This window comes from Pogona vitticeps, chromosome 5 (genome assembly GCF_051106095.1).
Source record: "Pogona vitticeps strain Pit_001003342236 chromosome 5, PviZW2.1, whole genome shotgun sequence".
NCBI classification, from domain to species: Eukaryota; Metazoa; Chordata; class Lepidosauria; order Squamata; family Agamidae; genus Pogona; species Pogona vitticeps.
In genome coordinates, this window is record NC_135787.1 from 194,575,198 (window position 1) to 194,600,798 (window position 25,601).

General features: G+C 51.2%; 1 protein-coding gene across 5 annotated transcripts; it reads right to left on the reverse strand.

Moving 5' to 3' along the window:
* Positions 1–6,512: 6,512 nt before the first annotated feature.
* On the reverse strand, positions 6,513–19,992 carry TSPAN33 (tetraspanin 33). Of its 5 annotated transcripts, none has more exons than XR_013536845.1 (9): positions 19,732–19,992; positions 18,364–18,421; positions 18,144–18,271; positions 16,810–16,884; positions 14,308–14,403; positions 12,628–12,756; positions 10,858–11,019; positions 7,802–9,163; positions 6,513–6,827 (listed from the first exon to the last, which is right to left on the reverse strand). XR_013536845.1 is itself a non-coding variant. In XM_078376539.1 (8 exons), the coding sequence occupies exons 1-8, from the start codon at positions 19,975–19,977 to the stop codon at positions 9,108–9,110; spliced, it is 945 nt and encodes a 314-aa protein (XP_078232665.1). In that variant the 5' UTR covers positions 19,978–19,992; the 3' UTR covers positions 6,513–9,107. The 5 variants fall into 5 exon arrangements, 3 of the variants coding, with proteins under 3 accessions (XP_078232665.1, XP_020668115.2, XP_020668113.2); XR_013536844.1 differs by having other exon boundaries at positions 7,308–9,163; XM_078376539.1 differs by having other exon boundaries at positions 6,513–9,163; positions 12,628–12,751.
* Between the last annotated feature and the right edge of the window lie 5,609 nt (positions 19,993–25,601).

Consider the following 25,601-nt stretch of genomic DNA (forward strand, 5'->3'; position numbering starts at 1 on the left):
CAAAAAAAGGCTGAGAAACTTGGCGCTTTGCAAAAGAAAAGGAAGGCGAGGAGGGTCAGGGATAGATCCCCCCCCAAAAAAAATTGATTGTCCTGAGATTCATCCGGAGGGTCAACTCTAAACTTAAGGCCGGTGCCATATGGGGCGGGGAGGGAGAGAGACAAAGCCCCCCCCCCCACGGCGGCACCCCCGGGACGGTCCCGTCTGGAAGGAGGAGGAAGCTGGAAGGGGGGGGCGGGAGAAAAAGAGTTCGTTGTCACGGAAACGCTCCGGTCCTCCCCCCCCCCCGGCGAGGGGCGACCTCGCCGCCCTGCTGCTTTTTTTTTTCCTACGAGGCCGGAGGGCCGCGCAGGCGTTTGCTCCCGCCGTGGCGCCACGGAGGATCCCGCGCAAGGCGGCGCTGCTCGGAGGAAAGGGCGCAGCATCCGCGGATCCTAGCGCTGGAGGGGCGCGGACGCCCGCTCCCAGAATCCAGCCCCCCAGCCCCTGGGGCAGCCCGGGCGGCGGCGGGGGCGGCGGGACACCCCCCCCCAAGAGGAGGAGGGGGGAAAGGCTGGGGGTCTCAGTAAGAAAGAGGAGGGCTGGGGATGAGGCGCCCCCCCCCCGGTAGAGTCTCCCACAATGCAACTCCCCAGGAGCATGCTGCTGCTGCTGCCTGACCTGATTCCAAAAAGTGGGGGGGCTGCAGGGGGTCCCCACAAGGTCCTCCTTTCCAGCCACAGTGGGGGGGACACCACCCACCTAAGAGGCCATCTCTCCCTGCTCTGCAGCCTCTGGCAACCTGGGGCCCATCCCTCTAGATGTGCAGGACCACACCTGGCACCTCTGCACCCAAAAGCATCGCTTGTCAGAGAAGGATCTGCTCTGAAAAGAGGAAGCCGGCTTATGCCACCGGGCAGGCCAGCTGCTGGTTCCTCTTCCAGGCGGGCATCGCCCCCACGGAAGGTCGCAGCTCTCCGAGCAAAGGGGCCCGGCGTTCAGGATCTGCAGTGCGCTGGGAGGGGGGCAGGTGACGCCGTATGTGAAGGACTGCCATGCCACGTGGGGAGACCGTGACTCCTTTAACACCAAAGGTGCCTCGGGCGTCATCATGGCCACGCCACCCACAGAAAATAGCCCCTGCTGGACACTCAAGACAGACCCCGGTGGCAACGAAAGTGGACCCTGCTCTTCTCCAGAGGTTGGCCAGCCAGACCTCCCACCAGCCGGCCACCCTGCAAAGAGACCCTCTGGAGGGGTGGACTACGTGGTCTATCGTCCCCAGCCAGCCTTGGTCAGAGGCTTTGAAAGACCACCACCTCACAGGGCATCTGGCCGGGTGTGGGGGATGTCATGAGTGTCTGGAGGATGGAGAAGGCTTTCTTTAGCACCTGTAAACGTAGGATTGCCCCCGTGGTCCCATGCAATACAGGTGTGCGTGTGTGTGTGAGAGAGAGATGTGAAACTGCAGGGAATCATTCGCGTCCCAGAACTCATTTGTCACCTCACCCTTTGAGGGGCAGCCCAGAGACCCCTGTGGGCATGACCCTCCCCATCCCTTTGCCACCAAAGTTTGGCCCAGGTGGGACCCGCAACAGAACGGGCCATGGGCTGAGGGTGCCGGCCACCCCCGCCTTCGGCCACCGCTTCATTCTCTCTTCTTTCTGCTTGTTCGTTTGAGCGTTTGGGAAACATCCTCATGTGGATTCCCCCCCCCCCCGACCCTGGTTTGGCCACTGGGAAGGAGGGAGCTCTCTTGAGCACCTTCATGCCTCCCTCGTGTTTTTCAGTGGCCTGTGTTGGACTAGAGCCCCGCTGGCACTCACCCACCCAAGTTTTCTTTTGGAGTGGGAGAGCCACAGTCCAGGCAGCTGTTGAAAGCCACAGTAGAGGACAGCCGGGCCTCCATGTGGGGATGACCCAGGCCCTTGGCTCCTTCGGAGGTCTTGTCTCTGATGTGTACGGCAAATACAGAATATTCAGAGAAAGAGATGTTCTCACCTCAAACCCTTTCTCGGCAATGCCTTGTTTTATTTAAATGTTTTACCTTGTTAGGTGTGACTACAGAGAGAGAGATCTCAGGAGATCCTCGTGTCGCATGAACAAAATAGTTGTCGCCGGGAACAGGAGGGGTGGAGAAGAGTGAGGTGGAAAGGAGAGGAGGAGAAAGACTTGTTCCTGGGGGGGGGGGGGGAGAGAAAACAGAGACCTACGCAGGAGTAGGGGTACTCATGGATCAGTCAGAAATCTTCCAGCATGGAATAAGAGAGAACCAAATCATTTGTCTGGATGAGCAAAGGAGTTACACAAACTCAGATGGAAACTTGAGACACGGGACTTGTTATCAAGGCGGACTGAAGTCCCACCGGCGACTCCGAATCCACTTCAGTTGGTTCTTCAATGATGTGCCATGAAAACGAGTGGGACGGGTTGGCAGGAGGGCCATGCGAGCCCCTTGCTGCTTGACGAGGTCTCGGCCGGGAGGGCTCAGATCCAGAGGCTGGAGAAAAGCCGTTTCTTTGGAGGACCAGCTGGCTCAGAATAATAAAAGCTGTGGCCCAAAAGCCACGGATCAGAGCCAATACTGTACGGGCCTTCGAGACGACTTTCCAACTCTTCCCTCACTTTGGACCCACCTACTGTAGTTCTCATGACGACCTCCCACCTCAGGCAGGTGAGACATAGCAACAGAGAGGTTTTTTGGAACACTTTGTTTTGGACTACAACTCCCAGAATCCTCCGCCCCCTGACTAGGGTGGCAGGGGGGATCATGGCGGTCATAGTCCCACAAAGACCCTCTTGTAAGATGCTTGGTCTCCTCCTCACTCTGGTGTTGGCCGGATGAAACCCCCGAGCCAGCGGCCGGCTTCCTTCCAGGACCTCTCCAGCCGGCTTGGAGAAGCCGAGAGGACCCATTTCCCCCTCTGCTTTTGCCAGTGAGCCTCCCCCCCCAGGGGCTGGGGGGGCACCGTGGAGGGTAAGCCGGATGGACAGCCAGCCAGGCAGGCCCGGCCTGGGCCTCTCGGTGCCTCAGACACAGGAGCCCTTCTCTGCCCAGGCTGGCCCGGTGACGTTGATGCTTTTGGCCTCCCTGCTGAACGTGGGTGGGTGGCTGCTTTGCCATCAGAGGCTCGGTTGGCGGAGGGGGGGGCACACAGAGGAGAGAGAGGGAGGCATGCCTCCCTTGCCTTTGCCAAGCTCAGAGGCTGCATGCGTGTGTGGTCCTCTCTCCCTGCAGCGTCTCCCCCCCCCCGCCTCCTTCCTTGCAGCCACTGTGAGGACGTGAGCAGCCAGGAGCAGGGGCTCCCTTCCTCCCTGGTATGTCAGCCAGCAGCAGAAAGAAAAAGCCAGGATTTGCAACAGCAACCCTCCCCCTCCCTTCCCTGGTGGCCCTGGACAGAAAAATGGATCTCACTTCAGCACAGCTCGGAGAAGTCCCTTTTTGGGGAGAAGCACAACCCCCAGATCCCTCTCTGCCTAATGGCATGTTGTCATGCAAAGGACATCAGCCGTTCTGCAGCTCAGGCCACGTCGGCTGCGGGTGGGAGGTCCCGGGAGCTACGGCTAGAAAATGCAACCTTTCCACTGCCTATATAGAGCTCTGGATGACAGTGGCTTGTTCACACACGCAAGGAGTTCTAAATACCCCATCCAAACCCTAGAAGAGGCTGCCCCAGGACTTGAAAACTTTCCTTTCCAAACAACAGCGCTTAGAAAGTTGCAGCCCCCAGCTATATGGGCTGGAGTGGCTTGGAACTGTAAGCCAGGGGTTGGGTTTAAAAAACGAACTTTTCTTAGTCCAGGCGCTTGGAGTAATGGCTTGTGTTCCCTCTGTTTGCAGAATAAGCTGCAGCAAGGCGCATCCGTATTTTCTTACCCAAAGAAAGTTAAGAAAGCTGGTGTGTATTAGAAGAAATCGTTTTAGACAGGACTAATAATAGAAATCTGGATTCTAGCTAATGCAGATGGAAGTGCGATGAGACCTACAGTAGCTCCTTCATCTTTTAAGGAAAACGAAGCGAGTCCAGAGATAAGGAAGGGGCATCAGTAACCCCGAGAATACCAGTTTCCGTGGACGGAAGACCAAGTCATTAGTGCAGTGCAGGGAGAGGACAGTCTGGAAGACCTCTGGAGGTCCCTCTTTCTCACCTCCTTCCCATGCAGTGCCTTCTTCGTTGTAAACCAACCTGCCACCTAAGAAGTTCTGGTTCTCCCAGGGTAGAAAGACCAGGTACAGAGGGACACAGCAGCGAGCAAGATGGCTTCATCTCCTTAGTCAGAGCGGGAGCGACAGCTTTACACAAACAGGCTCCGTGAACCAAGCATTCACAAAGATGTGTTCCAAGTGGATTATCCACGTTCTGTCCAGAGAATGGGAAAAGGACGCTGGTCACTGTAGTTGCAAATGTATACTTTCCCAGACTCTGGTTCCATATAGTTTTCACCGGAAACGGGTTTGCTGACCCCTCTAAGAATCTCTTCACAGCTCACTCAGTTTCTTGCCCGTTTGGGATTGTTTTTTTAAATAGGCGCTCACCTAATAATGGAATGCATGAAAGACAACCGCCCATGTGGAGGAAGACGTGGCTCACGTGGCCCTGTTCTCAATGGGCAGCCAGAATTGCTTCCAGAATTGCAAGGAAAACCTCTCATTCTGGCCCGTGGCATTTCCAGACCGGCCAAAGCTCTGGGCAGCTCTTCCCCGTTTCATCACTCCCTTTTAAGGTGCTTAGAAAAGTTGGAAAGCATGGTGTGAAAAGAGAGAAAGGTTACCAAAGGAAGACACCATGTCTGAAATCCCGATTAAGTCCCCTGAATCAGTTCGGGCTGCAAGATCTGAAGCCTTGTCTAGGAGCCATGCCATCTCTCCTATGTGCTGGATTACGACCTCATGGGCGAGTGTCCATACAGTGGGACTACAACTCCTATTATCCCCAACTCACCTACTCAGTCTGACAGCTTCCTGTGGTGCAGGACGACGAGCCTCATCACCCCAGTTGCTATGTGATGGGAATGGCAGTCTTAACACGGAGCCGGATAAGAGAATGGAGACACTAGATTCTTCAGTTAGAACCAAAGAAGAGCCCTGTGCTGGATCAGGCCAGGGGCCCCTCTAGTCCAGCTTCCTGTATCCCACTATGGTCCCACCAGATCCTTCTGGGAGCATCCGGGAGACCACGAGATCTCTGTCTCCTGATACCCAGGATTCGACCACGGCCTCCATCTCAGGGATGATGCGTTGAAGCACAAGCCCCACTGTGTGTTTCTACTGGCCATTCCTAGCCCTTCCCTAAACTCCACCAGCCTCGTGGGGACCGATCCTGGCCCACTCAGATTTCTGTTTTTCTAAAACGGAACAATCCACCTCCGACTCCAGGCTCAACTGCTGTGGTTTGTTAAGTCGCTGTCTTAGTCTGTGCGCGCAGATCGGACAAAAGAGCAAAACACCTGAAACAAGTGCAGAATCCTGCATTAATTCCCCCACACACACACAATCTGCTACTTGCGTGAATTATTGTTACCTTGTAAATTCATGAATATCAAATTATCCACAGCTTGACCACCCTAAGGTAAAGGGTTCCCCTTGACATTCAGTCCAGTCGTGTCCGACTCTAGGCCGCGGTGCTCATCCCCGTCTCCAAGCCATAGAGCCAGCGTTTGTCCGTAGACAGTTTCTGTGGTCATGTGGCCAGCGGGACCAGACACGGAACGCCGTGACCTTCCCACCACGGTGGTACCTACCGGTATTTATCTACTCACATTTTTATATGCTTTCGAATGGCTAGGTTGGCAGGAGCTGGGATGATGAACGGGCGGGCGCTCCCTCCGTCGCGTGGATTCGATCTTATGACGGCTGGTCTTCTGACCTTGCAGCCCAGAGGCTCCTGCGGTTTAACCCGCAGCGCCACCATGTCCCTTGACCACCCTACTTCTTTGCTAATTGCACTGTGTCTCCCCGCCTGGTGGTTGGACCACATATAAATAGGACAGCCTTTTAGTCTTGCTGAAAGATCTCAGGAAGTGGACTTGACCCACAAAAGCTCATATTAAAACAGAGCAGTTAAGCCTCCAAGATGTCACAATTTTTTGTCGCTCATTTGTTGTTTTGTGTCCGACACCCGTCCATCCTCTTCAGAACAAGAAGCCCTTCAAAGCTTCATCAGGCTCCTAAGCAGGACAGAGTTCCTGGAGAGAGCGCATAATGAGTTTGGCGAGAGGTAGCCTTCACTGGAAGGACAGATCCTGAAGCTGAGGCTCCAATACTTTGGCCATCTCATGAGAAGAGAAGACTCCTTGGAAAAGACCCTGATGTTGGGAAAGAGTGAAGGCAGGAGGAGAAGGGGACGACAGAGGTAGGAGATGGTTGGAAAGGGTCACCGAAGTGACCAACATGACTTTGACCCAACTCCGGGAGGCCGTGGAAGACAGGAGGGCCTGGGGTGCTCTGGTCCATAAAGGGGTCACGAAGAGTCGGTCACGACTCAACAATAACAAACCTTCACTTGAATAAGACCACACACAGAAACCAGGGGGTCAGTTGACAGGCATTTATTTATTCTTCAAAGTGGCTGTAGCGAGTCCTCCCTCACCCTCTAACATCCTTCTGCCAGCTCTTCACAAGTTACCTCTAGGGGAGGAAAGTCTTTTGGGACCCTGGAAGGCCAACCCCTCTCTCTGCCTGCCATCTTCTGCATTTGAAGGTGACGCCTCCCGTTCCTTGCTAGGGCGCCCTTCTTGGGCCTCCCCTTTATCCTGTTCTCTTAAGAGTGCAACAACACTGGGGAAACATTCAGTACAACAGGACCTGCCATATCTGCTAGGGATTGATTCCAAGCCCCCTGTGGATACTGAAAATCACAGATAATAGTGAATGTGATTATATAGCATGGTAAATATATACTATATATAATAGTTAAAGGAGAAGAAAAAACCAGAAAAAATATTTTCACGTGCATTACTTGAACTGGCCACTAGAGGCCGTCAGAGATCATGCTATGTATTCTTCACAAACAAGTACTGTACCGTATTTATAGCATGATCTCTGGCTGTCTCTAGTGGTCGCTTCTGGTAATACATGTAAAAACAGTTTACAGTATTTGGAAATTTTTCTTTTAGTATTTTCAGACCGTGGATAAATAAAACTGCAGAGGCTGATCCCTTCGATATGGGGGTCCTACTGTAAATGCTACAGGTTTGGGGCAGGCTGGTTCACATTGTTTGTTGTTGATCATGGGATGCAAGAGCTGCCCGGAGATCCCTCCTGAAAATACACACTTTTCCCCTCCACTACTGGAGCTTCTAATTTTTTACATAAAGGATCAACTCACATTGGTTCAGCTGTCTGACGGCTTATGGTCCTGCTTGGCAAGTTTCCTTCTTTTTATAAACAGCTAAGATGAAAGGAAAACCTCTCTTGGCAAGACTTGTTTTTCACAGCTTGAAATGGCTTGCAAAGCAGGCAAGATTTTAATATTAAAAAACAACACAAACAGCTTGGTTCCTGTGCTGATGTGCTAAAACACCTGGAAAAAAATTAACAAGAGGAGGAAACCCTTATTACAGTTTAGACAGGTCCTTTCAACAGCACCCCCTTCAGGGTTTCACTAGAACTGCAAACAAGGTGCAAACAAGACTTTTCTCCTGCATCTCTGAGACTACTTAAGGCAAAGTTGAATTCTCTGTTGCAACTTCATATTGAATAAATGGAAGTGAATTCACATTTTCATTGCTGTGTAGTCGCTCCCACAATGCTTCCTCTTTCTAAAGTCTTGAAGGCTCACCCACCAAAAAGACCAAAACCCAACCACTCTTCATTCCTTACCTGGTTTTAGATAAACGCAGAATTTTAAAACAATGTAATTTCGGACTGTGGTGCATCCATAGGGAGACACACCATGAGGTGGCTGAAAAGAAGGGAACAGAATCCCCAGATGGCTAGTTATCAGCGCGCTGTTGCAGTGACGCGCTCCAGCCAGACAATCCTCAAATCCAGGGGATGGTAGCAGATCCAAGAATTAAGCTGGTCCGCTTTGAGCCATCCCAGCCAGGAACCGGAGCCCCACCGCCTGCAAGATTAAGACATCATGCCACGACACAGAGGAAGCAGTGTCACATCAGGACACAGAGGGAGTCACGCAATCGGATGCAATCTGGCCTTCTCCCACAGGGATGCAAAGACAGCATTACCGAGGGGGATGTGCAAAGCTGTGTGCATGCCTGGAGCTGAGAAAAACCAATGTCTGAACTCTCTCACAGTAGGAAGATAAACGATCACCTGCTGTCATTGTGGTAGATCAAACAGTTTTGGAAAAGCGCCTGGTTTCACGTTCTCCCGCCATCCTGCTATCCAAGAGGGTAGCACCAGGGAAATCTGGTGGGTATTTCCATCTCTCTATGTCGGTGTGACCACGGCCGCTCTTACAGGAACTGCCAGGGCCGGAGGATGCCCAACGCAAACTGACACGTGACATTTCTCTGTTCGAACAGAGTTCCTGCCCGTCACATGCCCCCCTCAGCCACCGGGCGCTTCTCGGGGGGGGGGCAGACCGGCTTTCCGGTTCTTGCTTCCCTCCTGTTGGTCATTTTTGTTGAAGAGTCAGAAAGAGACAAGGCACCTTAAGAGGTCATTTAGACCAGTGGTTCCTCCTGACCTGGGGATACCCAGATGTTCTTGGACTGCAACTCCCAGAAAACCTAGCTGGCCCAGCAAGTGGTGAAGGCTTCTGGGAATGGCAGTCCAAGAACGCCTGGGGACCCCAGGTCGGGAACCCCTGATTTAGCCCACCGCCAAAGGCAGGAGCTAACAACGCAGGCGACCGATTCAATGGCCTACTCCGAGAACCCAAAGGGTCCACATTCCTGATGACTCCCAAGGGCCGTGCATGGCCAGCAAGGACGGATCCTGCCTTCAGAAGGCTCCGTTTTCCAGCAACATGGGACGTGAAGCGTTTGTTGCAATGGAGTCTCTTCCAAGTTTCCTGCAGCCACCATGGCAGACGCTCACTGGGGGGGGATCCCCTCGTCCGGGGCGTCCCGCACAAGAGGGAGCCTGCTGAGTAAAGGGGCCCTCTCTTCTGCCTCTTCAATACCAGGGGTCGGCTCGATGTTGCTGGTTGTAGAGCTGGAGTCTAACCTGGTCTCGGATCTGACTGACCAGCAACTGTGACAGCAAGACGCCAATCAGCTGTGGAAGAGAGAGGAGGAGAAGGGGGAGAAGCCAGAGAAGTTCGGTTTGGGGATTGAACGTTCAAATGTCCCCGCTAATGGCTTTATTGAATTTGGTTAAGGAGGATCAATTGCTGAAAGAAAATAAGGACTTAATAGTAATACAGTAATGATTACGGCAGCAAGGTTAATTTTTTGCAAGAAACTGGAGAAACAATAATCAGCTGAGTTTAGAGGAATGGTACAGAGAACTAGGGGATATGGCAATTAATGATAAACTGACATGGGATATGAAAATAAGAAGAGGCCAATCAAAAAATAATGATTCCAAGAAAATATGGAGTGTATTCTTGGAATATGTATTCCGGAGAGGGAAAGGGTGTACACCGAGGGAAGAAACAATGAATTTTTGGAGAGAAATGGACTGAATGAAGTTTAACGCTAGCCCTGAAGGTGATGTGGCACTAATGTGATAAGTAATTGTATTTTATTGTTCTTTTTTTGGTGGTAGTAGCTTTATGTTGTGGAATTTAATAAAAATATTAAATAAAAACGTTTTTTTAAAAAAAGAGTTCAGTTTTGATTAGGGCGTCGGCCTGCCTGGTGTGTGTTTTAAAAGAGAACCAAGGCTTGCAATCAGCTTCAATACCAAGGGAGCTGGCAGGAGCCTGCAAAGCCATGAAGCTGACTTCTATAGAGGCTTGGCCCATCTAGGCCAGCGCTGGCCGGCAGCAGCAGTGGCTCTGCAGAGTTTCAGGCAGGAAGCTTCCCTATCGGAAGGCAGACAGTATTTTTCTGGAGGTCTTTTCCCCAGTGGATTAATTTGGGTCAACTCTGTAGTTTTTAGGGTTTGGGGGTGATTCAATGATCCTAGCCCCCCCCCCAAATCCTTTGCCCTCAATGGGTACTTGTCCAGACTGCAGAGATGGTAGTTGTGTCTCTTGCTTCTTGAGGTTGGCGGGGGGGGACGGGACACACACACATTTTTGTAACCTACATGCTAGTCTTCCCCTCCCCAGCACAGCTTTTCATATGGTGGACCTCATTCTGAATGTTCTTGTTTAAGTCCAACAAAACCAGAAGACCACCCTCTTAAATGTCCTCTAGGAAAGCAACCCACCAAACAGCAGGCGATAAAGGCTAACCATCACCTTCCATCTAAAACTTGGGAAAAAATATAATCCCTCCTCCCCCTTTTATGAAACACAGGCTGCAGATCAGTCCGATGGCATGAGCCTCTGAAATATACGTCCTTCTTTAAAAACAAAACAAAACAGGAACCAGAGTCCTAGTCCTCATGGACTTGAGCGAAAATACTGGAAATATATCCAGCTCTGTTGACTAAGATTCCCAGTGTTGGTGTAGTGGATAGAGTGATGGACTGAAAACTCTGGGGAACAGGGTTCAAATCTCCGTTCTGCCACAGAAACTCACTCGGAGAACCACTCCTTCAATATTACCTTGAAAGCCCTATTAGGGTCTCTGTAAGTCGGTTCTGACTTAAGGGCAAAGAACACACAAACATGTTGACAAGGAGGCGGGGTGTGTGTGTTATAAGTCAAAAACAGCATCTTCCCCGATTCTACTTTTTTTCCAGCTCATCGGGTGACCGGGAAGGTTCTCGGGGCGCCTTGGGTCCTTTTGAGGACCTGAATGTTTTAAAATCCATCCATCCATCCATCCATCCATCCGGGAAGGGGAGGGAGGACTCACCTGGGGAACAGCCAAGCCAAGGGCCACCCCGCCCAGCAGGAAGAGGTTGCTGTGGATCCAGTTCACCAGCTTGTCGATGCAGCCGTGGGTGTAGACGAACTCGCCGGCTTCCAGGTAGCCGAGCGCCTGCATCCCCCGGCCGCACAGAGTGTTGATGACCGACTGTCCGGAAAGAAAGAATGTCAGAACGTGGAAAGGATGTCGGCTGGATCAGGCCAAGGGACCCTCGAGTCCAGCTCCCTGGATCTCCCCACTGGGCGACACCAGATACTCTACGTATCTGTCTGTGTAGAAACAGCAGGTCCTTCCCGGTGGTGACACCATATCGTTTCGGTGAGATGTCGTGGTATCACAGAGCTGTGGAACCAGGAGGGACCCCAGAAGGGATTTCCTGCAGCTCAGGGGTCCCTGACCGGCGGCCGCTCAGCCTCCCTTTAAACCCATCCAGGAAAGAAGCGCCTGTCACACACATTGGGCCATGATTTTTCAAACTGTTCCGTTTTTCTTGCACCACCCTGTGGAAGACCTGGAAGGATCCCAATGCTGGTTTACATTTGTTTTTTTTTTTAATTGGTGTAATAAAGGTCTTGCCCACCCTGGCTTTCCAAGGGTGTCCACGGATTGCTTTCTTTCTCTCTCTTTTTCAATTGAGAGCCTGCTGCTCTCCGAGTGAAGTCCATCCTGCTGTTGAGCCGCTTTTACTGTCAAGACATTCATTCTAATGTTGAAGCAAAATATTCCTTTCTCGTAATCTGAATCCCACTCCTTTGGACCCTGCCGTCTGGAGCATCAGAAGAACCTCAGAGGAGCCCTGTGCTGGATCAGGCCAAGGGCCCCTCTAGTCCAGCTCCCTGTATCCCCTGTTGGTCCCACAAGATGCCTCCGGGAGCACCGGAGACAAGGAGAGACCTGTCTCCTGATACCTCTTTCCCTGCATCTGGCATTTTGAAGTACCTTCTTTTTAAGCCTGGAGATTATACGTCCCCATCATGGCTTGTCACCTGCAATGGCCTTCTCCTGCAGGAATCTGTCAAATCCCCTTTTAAAGGCCTCTAGGCCAGAGGCCATCACCACATCCTGTGGCAAGGAGTTCCACAGACTAACAATACACTGGATCAAGAAATACTTTCTTTGGTCTGTTCTCCCTCTCCCAACCCTCCTGCGGAGTGGAGGTCACATGGTTCTGGTCTTGAGAGAGGGGGGAAAGAGCTTCCCTCTCTCCACTTGATATCCATCCCCTGCATAAAAAAGGTCACAGAGTCATGCAGAGAAGGCCAGTGGAGGGGCTGGCTGAGCTCACTCAGTGACAAGCAGGTGCCACCTTGCCAAGGCAGCCCCCCCAAAAAACCCCGAGGGGCAGCAACGACACCTCTTGCTGAGATGGCTTTCTTTCCCCATCCCCTCCCGGGCTCAGCTTCATCTCAATCTGCTCTCACCATTAGAGATGGGCACGAACTGGTTCAGCCCCAGCAGGCAGCACAAGTGTGGCTGCTTCCCCTCCTGCTGCCTCCTCTAACTCAACCAGCCCCTCGCCAGGCCCAGCATGACGGCTTCCGGCCCCTCTTGGACGGATCTCCCAGTCCCGGCAGCAGCTCAGGCTTCTCTGCCCCCCCCTGGCTTGACTGATCTCTCCCTCTGACCAAAGGAAGGGGCAGAGAAGTCTCTGTGCTCTTGTCTCACATGGAGAAAGCGGGTCTTGAACCCGCTCCCTCCCGGATGTAAAAAAAATAAAAACACACCCCTAGAGGCACGGACGTCCGCTTCGCCTACCTGGTCGTGGTCTGGCAAGCAGCAAGAATAAGGCACGGAGCATCGCTCCCGGCTGGGGTTGTGGGCCGTGCAGTTGAAATACATGTTCTGGGACCAGTCTTTGTAGGAGACGCCCCCGCAGCAGCTGAACTGCAAAGGAAGGAAAGGCGGGAGGAAGGAGGAGCAAGAGAGACCGAGGGAATCCAGGGGAAGGGCCAGGGTGAGGGTGAGGAGGACCCACCGTCAGAGAAAGAAAGCCTCGCCTACAGACTTGCAACCTAAAAGGGCGGGGGGGGGTGTGGCAAAAGGGACCCCAGAGTTCCCCAAGACCGGTGGATAGACCAACTCCTCCCAAAAGAATGCCGTTGTGCCTTATTTTCATTTCCAGCATCGGGCTCGGAAGAAAAAGCTATTCCTGCAAAACAGGATGGGAAAAGCTGGCTGTACACAGCACTGACGGGTAAGCGCCAGGGCAGTCAGCTTGGAAAAAGATCCTTTTTTGGAGGGGAGACTCCAACTAGCCCAGGGGGCTAGGAGGTTCTGAGAGATGCAGTCGCAAAAAAAAAAAAAAGAGGCACTTTTCCAAGTTGAGAAGAAATCTCTCTGAATATAAACTAAAAATCCACCCTTGGTTGTTGTTTTTTTAAAGCAGCAAAGTTGATCTAAGCAGCACATAGGAATGAAAAGTAATGGAAGCGCATGTAGGTAGAAGCTTAAAAGGGGGTAAGTCTCTGAAGCTTGCAGGATGGACAAGACTTGGACCCCTCCCGAGGCTGAATTTCACTCCCAGGATACGTGTATTTGCTCTAGAAGTCCATGCTGAGTTTGGGAAAACAGTCACCAGGGGACATTAAACTGTGCAGGGAAAGGCATGCAAACGACTGTTCCATCCTGGATGCAATTCATCTTTTATGGCCAGGGGGAAAAAGCGTTGTCTGAGGCACAAAACCATTTTCAGGAGGTTGCAGGTGGTGCCACCCCTGCTATAGATAGAAGGTGGTCCAGCCCAGCAGATCCTGTCCAGGCGGAGGCCTCTCCAGGCCTCTCACCTCCCACCCCCCCCTGGGGGGGCGTGCTGCCTTCCCTCTATTCTGATTGGTCAGAGGTCTATAGAAGCAGTCTCGGGGGTTGATAGAGTTTGAGACCCTGCAGGCAGGAAATCCATGCCAGGTTTTCCTCCTTAGGTAAAATGCTGAAATCAATTCTCAAAACAGGTTCAGCGGCTCCTTTAAAGTTCAGACGAAAACCAGGAGCACATGCCCCACCATCACCTCCCCACCGAATGGGAATCACCAATTTCCACAAGGATTAAGATAAGTACAGCCAGACTGGTTCCTTTGCTTCTGCACAACTCCTACAAACTAGAACGAAGAGGTTGGACAATGGCAAATGATGATGATGATGATGATGATGATGATGATGATGATGATGATGATGATGATGATGATGATGATGAAGAAGCCACAGGGTTGCACTGGCGTCCGTGGGATGCCACATCCTATCCCTAATTTCTAAACTCAGGGGAAGGCTGCAGGTTAAACCTCGCCAGAACCTAGAAAAGTCACTTTAAAAAAAGAGAAAAGAATATTCTCAGAATATTCTCTACTCCACAAGCCAACATGCTCAGCTTCTATGAGCCAGCGGGGGGAAACTCAATGAGATGCAGTTGGAAAAGAAAGAGAAACTTTTCCAAGGTCCTACCTCCCTCTGGCCGAAGTCAATGAGATTCTGGAGGTCCAGGTCATCTCGGTAATGAACGATGGCATTGTTGACAATCTCACTTACTTTCCCTCGTGCCTGGAATAGAGAGAGACATGACTGTTTCATAGAATCATGGAGAGAGTTGAGAGGGGTCTGTAAGATGACCGAGCCCAGCCCCCAGCTCACGGCACGAATCCAAATCAAAGCAGATCTGACCGAGGGTGGTCCCCCTTTTCTCCTGAATGCCTCTCCATAGCGTTGGATGGCTCACCACCTTCCCCCACGAGGTCATTGGCTTCCGTTGTCGTACTGCTCTTAACAGTTAGGAAGTTTTTTCTGACATTCAGCCTAAATCTGGCTTCCTGTCACTTGAGCCCATGGTTGTGTGTCCTGCACTCTGGTATAATTGGGAAAAGATCTGGCCTCTATAGGACTATCTTTCCAGTCTTTGAAAAGTGCTCTCTTATCTCCCCTCCATCTTCTTTTCTCAAGGCTAAACGCACCCAGTTTTATAAGGCTTTCCTCCTAGGGTTTGCTTCTTAGCTGCAAAGTGGTCCCCCAACCTTGGGCCTCCAGATGTTCTTGGACTGCAACTCCCAGAAGCCCTCACCACCACCTCTGCTGGCCAGGATTTTTGGGAGTTGAAGTCCAAGAGCATCTGGAGGCCCAAGGTTGGGGAACCACTGTTAAGCTTACGGAGAAGTGGGGGCAGAAAGACCACTTGGAAGTTTGGGGGTGGGGGAGAGAAAAATCCACAGGAAAGGAGGGTGTTCCAGAGGTAAAAGCAAATTCCTTTTTTCAAATTATGATCCCCAGAATCCTCCAACACGGGTAATTTCCCAACACTCTATAAAGTACAGAGCAAATCGCACCCACCCTCTTTGCAAAAAGGGGTCCCGGTTCCACAGCCCCCAGTCTCTTATCCTCCAGTAAGGGGGGAACTAGAGTTTGGGACCCCAGATGTTCTTGGACTACAAAGCCCATAAACCCCAGCCAACACAGTTGGTGGCAAAGGCTTGTGGGAGTTTCAGTCCATGAACACCTGAGTCACCCAAGCTTAGGAACCATTGCTCTAAAGCAGTGGTGTCGAACTGTGGCCCTCCAGATGTTCTTGGACTTCAACTCCCAGAAGCCTTCACCACCACCTCTGCTGGCCAGGATTTCTGGGAGTTGAAGGCCAAGAACATCTGGAGGGCGACAGTTCGACACCACTGCAAAGGAACTGGTTGTGTTCAGTATTACTTCCCAGCAGCCAGGATCAAAGGACCATGGAATCATGGAGTCGGAAGGGGGTGATGAGGCCATCAAACCCAGACCCTTGCTCAAGGCAGGAATCCTAGCTGAAGACTGTCTGGCACGGTCAATAATAACGTAATTTGCCATTATTCTTATCCCTTTTCCGAGAGGCCATCTATTGAATCACACATTTTCAGTCTGTTCTTGCTTTAAAAAAAAACCACACACACAGGAAGACTCTCTGGTTCCCTCTAGTGGCCTCCTTGGCATGGCTATTGGCAAACACAGTGGTGTCTCGCATTACGATGTTAATTCGTTCCAGCGAAATCGCTGTAGAATGAAAACGTCGTAAAGCGATTTTTAAAAGCCCATAGAAACGCATTAAAACCCAATTAATGCATTCCTATGGGCTTGAAACTCACTGTCCAGCGAAGATCCTCCATAGTGCGGCCATTTTCGCTGCCCGTGCAGTGAGGAATCCGTCCCAGAAAACAGCAGGCGGCCATTTTTTTTTACCCGGCGACCATTTTGAAACCGCCGATCAGCTGTGCGAAAATCCGTTCCCGAAGCAGGGAACCAAACATCGCAAAGCGAAAAAACCCCATAGGAAACATTGTTTTGCGATCGCTTTTGCGATAGCAAAAACTTCATTGTGATGCGATTTCGTTGTAAAACAAAGCGATCGTAAAGCGAGGCACCACTGTATTTAGGAAAACTGATTGTCATGCACCACTGCAAATCACTTCCGACCTCTGGATTTTCAAGGTGCATGGGGGCCGTCGGAAGTGATTTGCCAGTGCCATTCCGCCCCCCCACGTGTTTTCACAGCCAAGCAGGGAGGTTGAACCCCAGGATCCTGAATCCCAGCGCAGCTAGAAGTCCACGTTGGGAATACTTTCATTCTGAATTGGTTGAAAAAAAGACGATATTTCCACTGCTTCCATAAAAAAAAGTTCAACATCTCCGTTTTACTTATTACAGGTTGGAATCCTTTGGGGTTTTGCACTACCCAGAATCTCACAACCAGCTCGCTCTCTCTCTCTCTCTCTCTCTCTCTCTCTCTCTCTCTCTCTCGTATTGCATTTATTTACCATTTTAACACAGTATTTGTTTAATTCTTTTAAAAATAATTGTATAGTTACCCTTTTTAAAGTTTTAAATTTTTGTCTTTTTAACCATGGAAGTCAACTTAAATCCTTGTTTTAAGGAGAAAGGGGGGGGGAGAAGAACATCACACGTGCGCACACAGAGACTCTGGGCACCCACCTTATCGGAGAAGATGAACCCCAGGATGCCGGCCGCCAGCTGCAGCAGGAAGATGACCGTCAGGCAGACGGAGAACTGTAGGGTGGGCAGAAGGAGAGCATCTGACAAGGCCAGCTCTCACTCTTTGCAAACTTGATGAACCACAAACCGTCGCAACCCTCCCTCTTCTTTTCGGGTAGAATCCCCAAAAGCGTGAAAAGCACAAATCACCCAAGAGACAGAGGCTGGGGAGGGTCTTCTCGGGGGGCTGCTCCCAGGCTGCAGATCTTGTCTCCCAAAAGAAAGCCAGGCTGGCCTCCTCCGGTCATCCTTGTACCAGCGAACCATCCCCTTCAGGTAAGGTGGGTTTCCAGCAACCGACCGGATGCTAAAAATGGGACTTTTTGCAGGGTGTGGGTGTGTGCTGAATGTCTTCTAATTTTCATTGAGGCATTTTTCCCTCCAATGGCTTTCTCTTTGACGGCTTTCCGATATGTCCTGCACTTCAGTCCGCCCGTTCCCAGAGCGGCTCAAGATGCTGAACCTTACCAAGGTTCAACCCTTGGAGCGACTCGCTCAAACTTCAGAGGACAACCCGGAGCGCATCCACCCCATCCTGTGATGCCACAATCAGCGGCCTCTGAATAAGGGAGAGGAGCCCCCCCTTCCTCTGTGGGGTTCAGGGCCAGGCAAACCAAACTCCCCTTTTCCTACCTTCAGCGTGACTGGGGTGGATTAAGGCTGGGACGGAGGGGGTGGGCGCTCCCAACCAACATCAGCTCCCCCTGAGCTTCTTGCCAACAAACAAAAGTGGACTTCAAGATACAAACAACCTTCTGAAACTCTGCAGGGGTGCATTCTGCACCCTACACCCCATTCCACCCCCATGTTGTGTGTGTGTTTTTAAGGGGGTGGAAATATCTCATTTTTTAAAAAATGAAGCCAGCCACAAGTCACTTAAAGGTTTCTTTAAAAAGTATTTTATGGCTTTAAACAGACTCCAGAGGGAACAAAATGCAATGCGAATGGATTCCACTCCAGAGCCCCCCCCCGAGACACAATTTGCATCTGGGGGCCAAAACAGAGGGAGGGGGCTTCTAAGAGAGTGTGGTGGTCAGAAGGGAACAGAAAAGAGCCCCCCAGCTGCTTCCAATGACCAAGCAAAGACAAGCAAGTGGAAGACGTGGCCGTGGGCACACAGTTGGATTACAACTCCCATCAGCCCTAGCCAGCAGAATGAGGGATAACAAGGAGAATCCTGGCACCAACCCTAACCCCACCCAGCCTTTTCCTCCTCCTGCCCACCCGCCACCAGGGTGATGCCCAGGAAGACCGGGGGTGTGTGTGTTACTCACCGTCTGCAGCAAACAGATGTTCTCCCGCAAGGAGCCGATGCAGCCGCAAAAGGTGACGAAAAACATCAGGACACCAATGAGGATCAGCAGGACGGCCGGGTCCACCGCCAGGCAAGCCAAGGCCGCCTCTGCAAGAGAGGAAGAAGAAGCAGCCCGTCCGTCTGAGTCCGGCCGCCGTTCTACGGCATCGAGGTGTCCCTTTTGCTTGCCGTCTCCTTACCTGCGTGCTTCATCAGGCGGGCGTAGACGCCGACGGCCACCATCACCATGGAAATCATCTGCAGAGAGAAACAAGCGGAGAATCTCAGAGGGGTCCCGAGCAGGAGGCTGGCCCGCACGACGCAGGCCAGCGTCCAGAAATGACAAGGCGCCTGCCCCACCCACACCGCACATCATCCTCTTCTATAACTAGGCATTCCCTTGAGGAATGGCATTACAACACCCATCACTCCCAGGCCAACCTGTCTGAAGCCAAGTCACCAGCGCAGGCAGAAGACTTTAGCAGGCTCCCCGATTCTGCAATCCCCGATACCCCCAGGGTTCTAGATCAGAGCAGGCTGAGCAAGACTGAGTTAGGATGCTCAGTGAGGAGCCCAGAGTGCAGGACATGCAACAACTCTACCGACATGAATTTGACCCAACTCCGGGTGGCGGTGGAAGGCAGGAGGGCCTGGTGACTTAAGAACTAAACAAGAATTTTCAACTCTGGCGTCCCCTGAGTTACTATTAAATTTGCACCAGGGTCACTCAACCAACGAGAGTCCTCCGTGACAGTCTTCCACTCAGTTGGAAATGATTGACGTTCAGACCATGTAGATTAAAGACGGTACAACACGGGGAAAGCTGCTGCTGATGGGAGTTGTCCTCATGCAGGCTGTGCCCTGGAAGAGTGGTTTCGCCCTTCTCTTTTCCATTCCTCTGTGCATAAATTTCCTAACTCAATTGCCAAGCGGTTCTTTCCGATGTCGACCCCAGGCCACTCTCCTTGGAACCCAGACCCTCCCTCTCCTTTCTAACTCAGGTGGTTCGGCACCCCCTTTTTGACCCCCTCCTCCCAGACCAGAAAACCCAGCCAGTTCCTCCTTGGCCAGCTTCCCCATAGCAGGGAGTTCCAGAGGCTAACCAGCCAGGTTTCTCTTGCTTGACCAGCTGATTTAAAGAAGGGATCTCATGCAGACCATTGGGGGGGGGGACGGACAGAGATCGCTTCTCCCTGGGGCTGCAAATACCATTTTAAACAAAGGGAGGAGGGCCCGTCGGAGAAATTAAGGGTTTGTGTTTTTTGGCTTGTCCTCCACAAGTAAGCGCCCTAGTCCAGCTCGAGGGAGCCTGGCACCGGTTTCCCACGTTGCACCGGCTGCACAGCGACCACTCCGACGGGACGCCCACTGCCCCCCAACACACACACACACATACACACGTGCAAAGGTGATCAACGCGTGCAATGCCTGCCCCTCAACCCCCCACCCCGGGGGGGTGCACGGAAGGGGGCCGGGGCTAGCCCCCCCTCCCCCTCCCCCCAACTCAACCCCCGGGGGCCCCGATCCCGCTCACCCAGAAGACCAGGTTGAAGAAGAAGAGCAGGTACTTGACCAGCGGGCTGACGAAGGAGAAGTCCTCCCCTGGGGGGGGCCCGGAGCCCCGCGCCGCCCTCTTGGCCATGGCGGAGGCGGGTTGGGGGCAGCAGCCCAACCTCTCGGCCCCGGCGGGGGGGGTCCGCAGCAGCAGCAGCCCCCCAGGCGGGCGGGAGGGCGAAGGCTTCCCAGCCGCCTGCCCCAGCGGCCGGAGCGCCAGCTGCCGAGCCAGGCACGCCCCGCCCCCGCCCCGCCCCCATTGGTCCCGCGGCTCCCCAGCCGCCTTCTGACTGGCCGCGCTCTCCCTCAATCACGCGGGCGCCTCTTCCCTCTCGGCGTCCTTAGAACGCGGTGTATCTTTTTTTCGCCACCTGTTAGATCAAAGGGGCGGCCCAGGTGGTGCGCGGGGGGGGAGGGGAGGGGGAAAGAGAGGCTCTTAAAGGGGCCGCACCCGACCTTCTTTCCCCACCCACCCCCCGGGGAAGCTCTTGGGGCGGCTGGGGGGGTGCGGGCAGAGGGTCATCATCCTTTCAAAGGACATCGGGGGGGGGGGCTGCCACGCAAACCTTTTGCAGCTCGCTCGCTCCCAGGTTGCGCCTTGCTGGGCTCAGGACGGACTTGGGGCGTCTCTCCCCATCCTGACAACCCCCCTCCAAAAAAAAAAACCCCTCTGGAAGGGGGGGTCCACTTTTGGTGTAAAGGCCTGGATTCGGCCATACTGCTCCCGGCAAGGATCGGTCGCCCTATGATGATGAAGCCATGGCAACGTTCAAGTGAGGAAAGGTGCCCCCCCCACACACATTTTGTTCACCAGCTGAGACAGACAGACTTGACAGAGGCTACCTCTTGGGACCCGTCTCTGGAGTCATGGGCAGAATCCGGCTTGCTCCTCAGCCACCAGGATCGGGACCTCCGGCTGTCATGTTTCCTGATTATAAAAGTCTTCTCCCCCCTTTAGAGGCTCCCAAAGGCTTGGAACCGAAAGGCAGGAGAAGGCCAGCGGCCTTTCTGTGAATTTAAATTAAATATTTCAGTGCCTGATCTGGGTTTTGCCAACCTAAACGTCGGAACGGGTCCTCTCATGGAAAAGGATGGCATCCGTGAACAATGTTAAGGGGCTTCACCCGTTTCCCCACCCCCACATTACAAAAGATGCCCGTGCCCTCCTGGCATCTTGCTTGCGTCCTTCCGCGAGCAGGTGAAGACCTTTCTCATCGGGGGCTGCCTGAGCCGGGTTTTCTTTCTCCTTTTTTTTAATGGACTGTGGGTCCCTTCGGTGCTTTCGGGGGTGGTTTTGGGGTGTGCATGACATACAGTACATTGGATCCTTGCTCGTATTGGTATACAGTACGTACTTGCCTTTGACTGATGTCGGCGGCCTTGGGTCCTTTTTAAGAAGGAAGGTGGGATGTGGGATAAAAAGATGGTAAACAAACAGGTAAAGGTGGTCCACTCACCTGTGATTCAGCCTCTAGGGGTGAAGGGCCCCCCAAAATGTGTGTGAATGGATTTCCTTTCCTGCTTGAAAAGCCACATGCCGGACTGAATTGACCTGGGTCTGGCTAGTATTTGCTTCCTGGTGGCTCATTCACACAAACAAACAAAAAAGAGTGGGAGAGGAATTACGCTAGAATTTGGTTATTCTTTCTTTATGAGGGGGTGACCGAACTGGCCAGGTTCGTGCAACACCCCTGTTAGAGTTTCGTTTTTTGCCAAGAGCCCATGCGGTAGGGGTGTGTGCGCGACATGGGGGGGGGTTAACAAAGGAAAACACATTTGGCCAGGGGGGACGTACAGGTTAAAAACAGAGACTGAGAAGAAATGGCCTCTGGCCCAAACCGATTCAGGGCCCCAAGAGGAAATACTGTAAGGGACATAGCTCTAAATGTGCTGTTGTTGTTGTTGTTTGTTGTCGTTGTTATGTGCCATCAAGTGACCTCTGACTTATGATAACCCCATGAATGAGCTATCTCCAATATGCCCTGTCCTCAACAGCCCTGGCTCAGCTCTTGCAAACTCAAGCCTGTGGCTTCCTTTAGGTTGTCAGTCCATCTCGTATTTGGCCTTCCTCTTCTCCTGGTGCCTTCCACCTTTCCCAGCACGGTTGTCTTTTCGTGCCTTCTCATGAGATGCCCTAAAGAGGACAACCTCCATTTCAAAAAAAAATGTTTGCCTTCAGAGAGAGTTCAAGACTGATTTGCTCTAGGACCCCCCCCCCCCCGTCCCATCTTTCTGGCCGTCCAGAGCATCTGTAAAACTCTCCTCCGGCACCACCTTTCCAAGGAAAGAATTGAGCCCTCCTGCAGAGAGGCAAGACAGGTTGGGTCACCTTCTTTTTCTTTTCGCTAGAAATATCGCCCGGAGGTCCAGGAAGGCAAACAGCCCTAAAGGCTCTGCATTTTCTTCAAGAGAGCCCGCCCATCTTCTCCTTCCTGTAAGTCCAGAAGGACATTAGCTTTCCATTGTCAAAGGGTAGAAGACACCCCTCCCATCACTGCAGCAAATTGCCTCTGAAATCCCATGAAATGAGGCGACCATATTGTTGGTCCGAAGCTGAACCTGCTTGTTTTCTCCCTCTTTGCCTGAACCCTCCTGCAACGGAAGGTCTCCTCCTAATCCTTGGCAGGTCTCTTTGCGTTGGCAAGACTATTTCTGAGTAGAAAATAATCTCTACACAACAGAATAGACAGACTCACGTCTGACATTAGAAAGGGCAACACATAAAAGCGAGTTTCAAAATACTTTAACTTTCCAATCATAGAATTGAGTTGATGATGGTGGTGGTGGTAGAATATACCAGATGGGCGGGATATATATCAAATTAATAAACAAACAAACAAACAAACTCCAACTGACAATTGTAGAAAAACAGTTAAGGTAGCAGACAGCTATACATGCCAGGATGCACCTAAAGGCTTAAATAAAGACCAAGGTTTTTTTTAGCTCACTGTACATACTAATAGGGTTGGTTGGTTGGTTGGTTGGTTGGTTGGTTGGTTGGTTGGTTGGTTGGTTGGTTGGTTGGTTGGTTGGTTGGTTGGTTAGTTGGTTAGTTGGTTAGTTGGTTAGTTGGTTGGTTGATGAGAAACAGAAAGGTGTTGTAAATAGTAGTGTTGAACTAGGACTCAGAAGATCTTGGTTTAAATCCCCACTCAGTTAGCTACAAAGAAACTCCCTGGGGGATGGAACTGGTCAAGCCACTCCTTGAATATTTCACACGCTTTAAAAAAACCCTGTTAGGGTCAGCAAAAATCAGAAGTGACTCAATTACACATAACATACCACTTTCTTTACAATGTTGTCTATAGACAAGTTCTTTTCTTTGGTCTCCGAATCAGACTTTCTTTCAAGAATGAACCGAAAATAAGCACCAAGCAAAGAAGCAAAATGGTTGTTGTGGGTTTTCCGGGCTCTTATGGCCGTGTTCTGAAGGTTGTTCTTCCTAACGTTTCACTCGTCTCTGTGGCCAGCATCTTCAGAGGACAGGAGTCAGAACTCTCTCTGTGCTCTGGTGCAGTTTGTTTGGATAGTTGAGTATTTATAGCTGTGGGATCAGCTTTTGTCCTTTTCAGGAGATGGGTGACTGTGGTGATCAGTGGTTTTTTTTTTTGCTGTGGGTGTACAGTGGTACCTCGCTAGATGACCTCGCAAAATGACGAATCTGCATGACGATGAGGTTTTGTGATCGCTATAGCAATTCGCAAAACAGTGATTCCAATGGGTGATTTTCGCTGGATGATGTTTGGGTCCCTGCTTTGCAAGACGACAATTTTAACACTGATCGGAGCTTCGCAAAATGGGTGTTTTCGGGACCGATGCTTCGCAGGGCAGCCATTTTAACAGCTGATCGGTGCTTCGCAAAATGGCTTCCCTATCTTCGCAAAACGACAACAATTTTCCCCATTGGAACGCATTAAATGGGTTTCACTGCATTCCAATGGGGAAACGGTTTTTGCAAGACGATGTTTTGCTAAACAGCAATTTCTATGAAACGGATTATGCGGGGCACCACTGTATTGTTGTGATAAGAGGGAGAGATTATTGAACCTGGCCAAAGAGCCCAAAAATCCACAACAACCTTCAGATCCCAGCCGAGAATACAAAGAAGCAAAATGTTTGCACTTCAAAGACAGCTGGATGCTTCCCTGATTGACTGTTAATCACTCTACCTTTTGCCAAGACATCTCCGAAATAAATATTTTAGAAGTGTAGATAAAGCTACCACACCCACATCTTCTGTGTACATGAACTTGTGGGTAAATATTCAGGTGCATGCTTATGAGGAAATAGACTGAAGTCCAAGAATGTTCACACTGAAATACAGCTGTTAATGTTTAAGGTGGCATCGTACCTTTTTCTTTAAAAAAAACAACACAGTACCTCTGCTCCTTTAATTTTTATTTTAACACCTAGCTTAGGAGCTCAGAAGTCCTACAAGTTGCACGATGTTTAAGGGCCAGTCAAGAAACTGCCAGCGGCCAAAGCCACCGCCATGGATACAGACTGCAGGTGGTTTCTCAACCAGACCTTTAAAGCAAGACCATTGTTTTCTCTTTGTTTCTTTATTTCTGATGTAGTGCAGCAGTCTATGTATGGTCAAAAAACTCCCCCCCCCCCACTTCCTCTGCACTCTGATGAGCGGAGGAAGTGATTATTTTGCCAATATCCTGAAGTGGCTTGCTTATTAAGCCACTTCACCGCACTGGCAAGTCAAAAGAGGAAGCGTTGCTTTGGATCAGTTCCAGCGATCACACACACACTGGAGTCGATCCAAAAGAGAACAATCCTCCTTGCGCTAAAAGAAGTAGAAGCCCCTTGAGAGGGGACAGAGGGGTCCAGGTAAAAATGCTCTGGGGGTGGGCTGGGGCAGTCTATAAAATACATGGTTTGATTGACATCTTTAAGAGCACACCATTCCTGCACTGCTCCCAACAGTGGGCAAGAAATGATCCCCTGCATTGTTTTGTTTGGGGAAAATCAATCGCTTTATGATACTATATGCCAGCTTGGGTCAGAATAAATTGATCTGTCTAACAACCAACCTTAACAACCCGTTTTGTTTCCTTAACAAAACACCTGGCTAGCCAACCAGATTAATAAAACAGTAATATTAATTAATTCCACAGTGCCTCTATGCTACAATCACAGTGTAGTATTTGGAATATTTTGGGAAATATACCCTGAATTCTAGGTAGGGTCAAGACTCATTTAAAAAAAAAAACTGGCTTTGGGCATCACTAATTTTGAACTTAAAACAACCTATTCGAGGGGAAAGGAGAGGATTTTTGGAAGATTTACTCCGATTGCAGCATTTGCTTTTATAGCCATGAAAGAAAAATGTGGATGATCTTTTAAAGAACAAAAATGGGATTGTAAACTTCTAGCGAAGCGTCGACAAGCCCCGGGTTCCTGGCACGGGAGGTGTTGTTCCATTTGGCACTTGGACAAGAGGAGGAAAACGAGGAAGTTGCAGGGGAGTAACCACAAAACAGGCGAAGGATTGTAAATTTGTGAAAAGGAGGCTTACACACCGCTTCTTTTATGCTTCTCATGGTCACAAGAAGACAGAGAACCATCCAGGCATGGAATTCAATTCAAGGAGCAGCTTCTGCATCAAACGCTACAGGCCGTGCGGAGAAGGGAGGCTCAAGTGGAAATCATCCATTCCATCATCCAGTTTCAAATCCAAGTTCTTCTGTTTTTCCTTGGCGGAGCTTTGCATCTCCTTGGTACCAGCGTTCCCTTCTTCCTGACTCCAGCTCTTGAGACTTTTCTGGGAGCCTCCTGGCAGCCTCTTGCGTTGATGGTCTGCTAAACCGTCTGCCAAGAGACCCGGGACCCATACCGGACAAAAGAGAGGCCCCCCCACCAGCTCCTGGGAAAA

What these genes read in the sequence shown, in the direction of transcription:
- TSPAN33 (XM_020812456.3), bottom strand. Translation starts at nt 19,977, where the DNA reads ATGGGGGCGGGGCGGGGGCGGGGCGTGCCTGGCTCGGCAGCTGGCGCT. An exon ending in CCGCCTGATGAAGCACGCAG is followed by an intron (nt 18,272 to 18,363) that starts GTAAGGAGACGG and finishes CCTCTCTTGCAG; the next exon opens with AGGCGGCCTTGGCTTGCCTG. An exon ending in GGTTCATCTTCTCCGATAAG is followed by an intron (nt 14,404 to 16,809) that starts GTGGGTGCCCAG and finishes TCTCTATTCCAG; the next exon opens with GCACGAGGGAAAGTAAGTGA.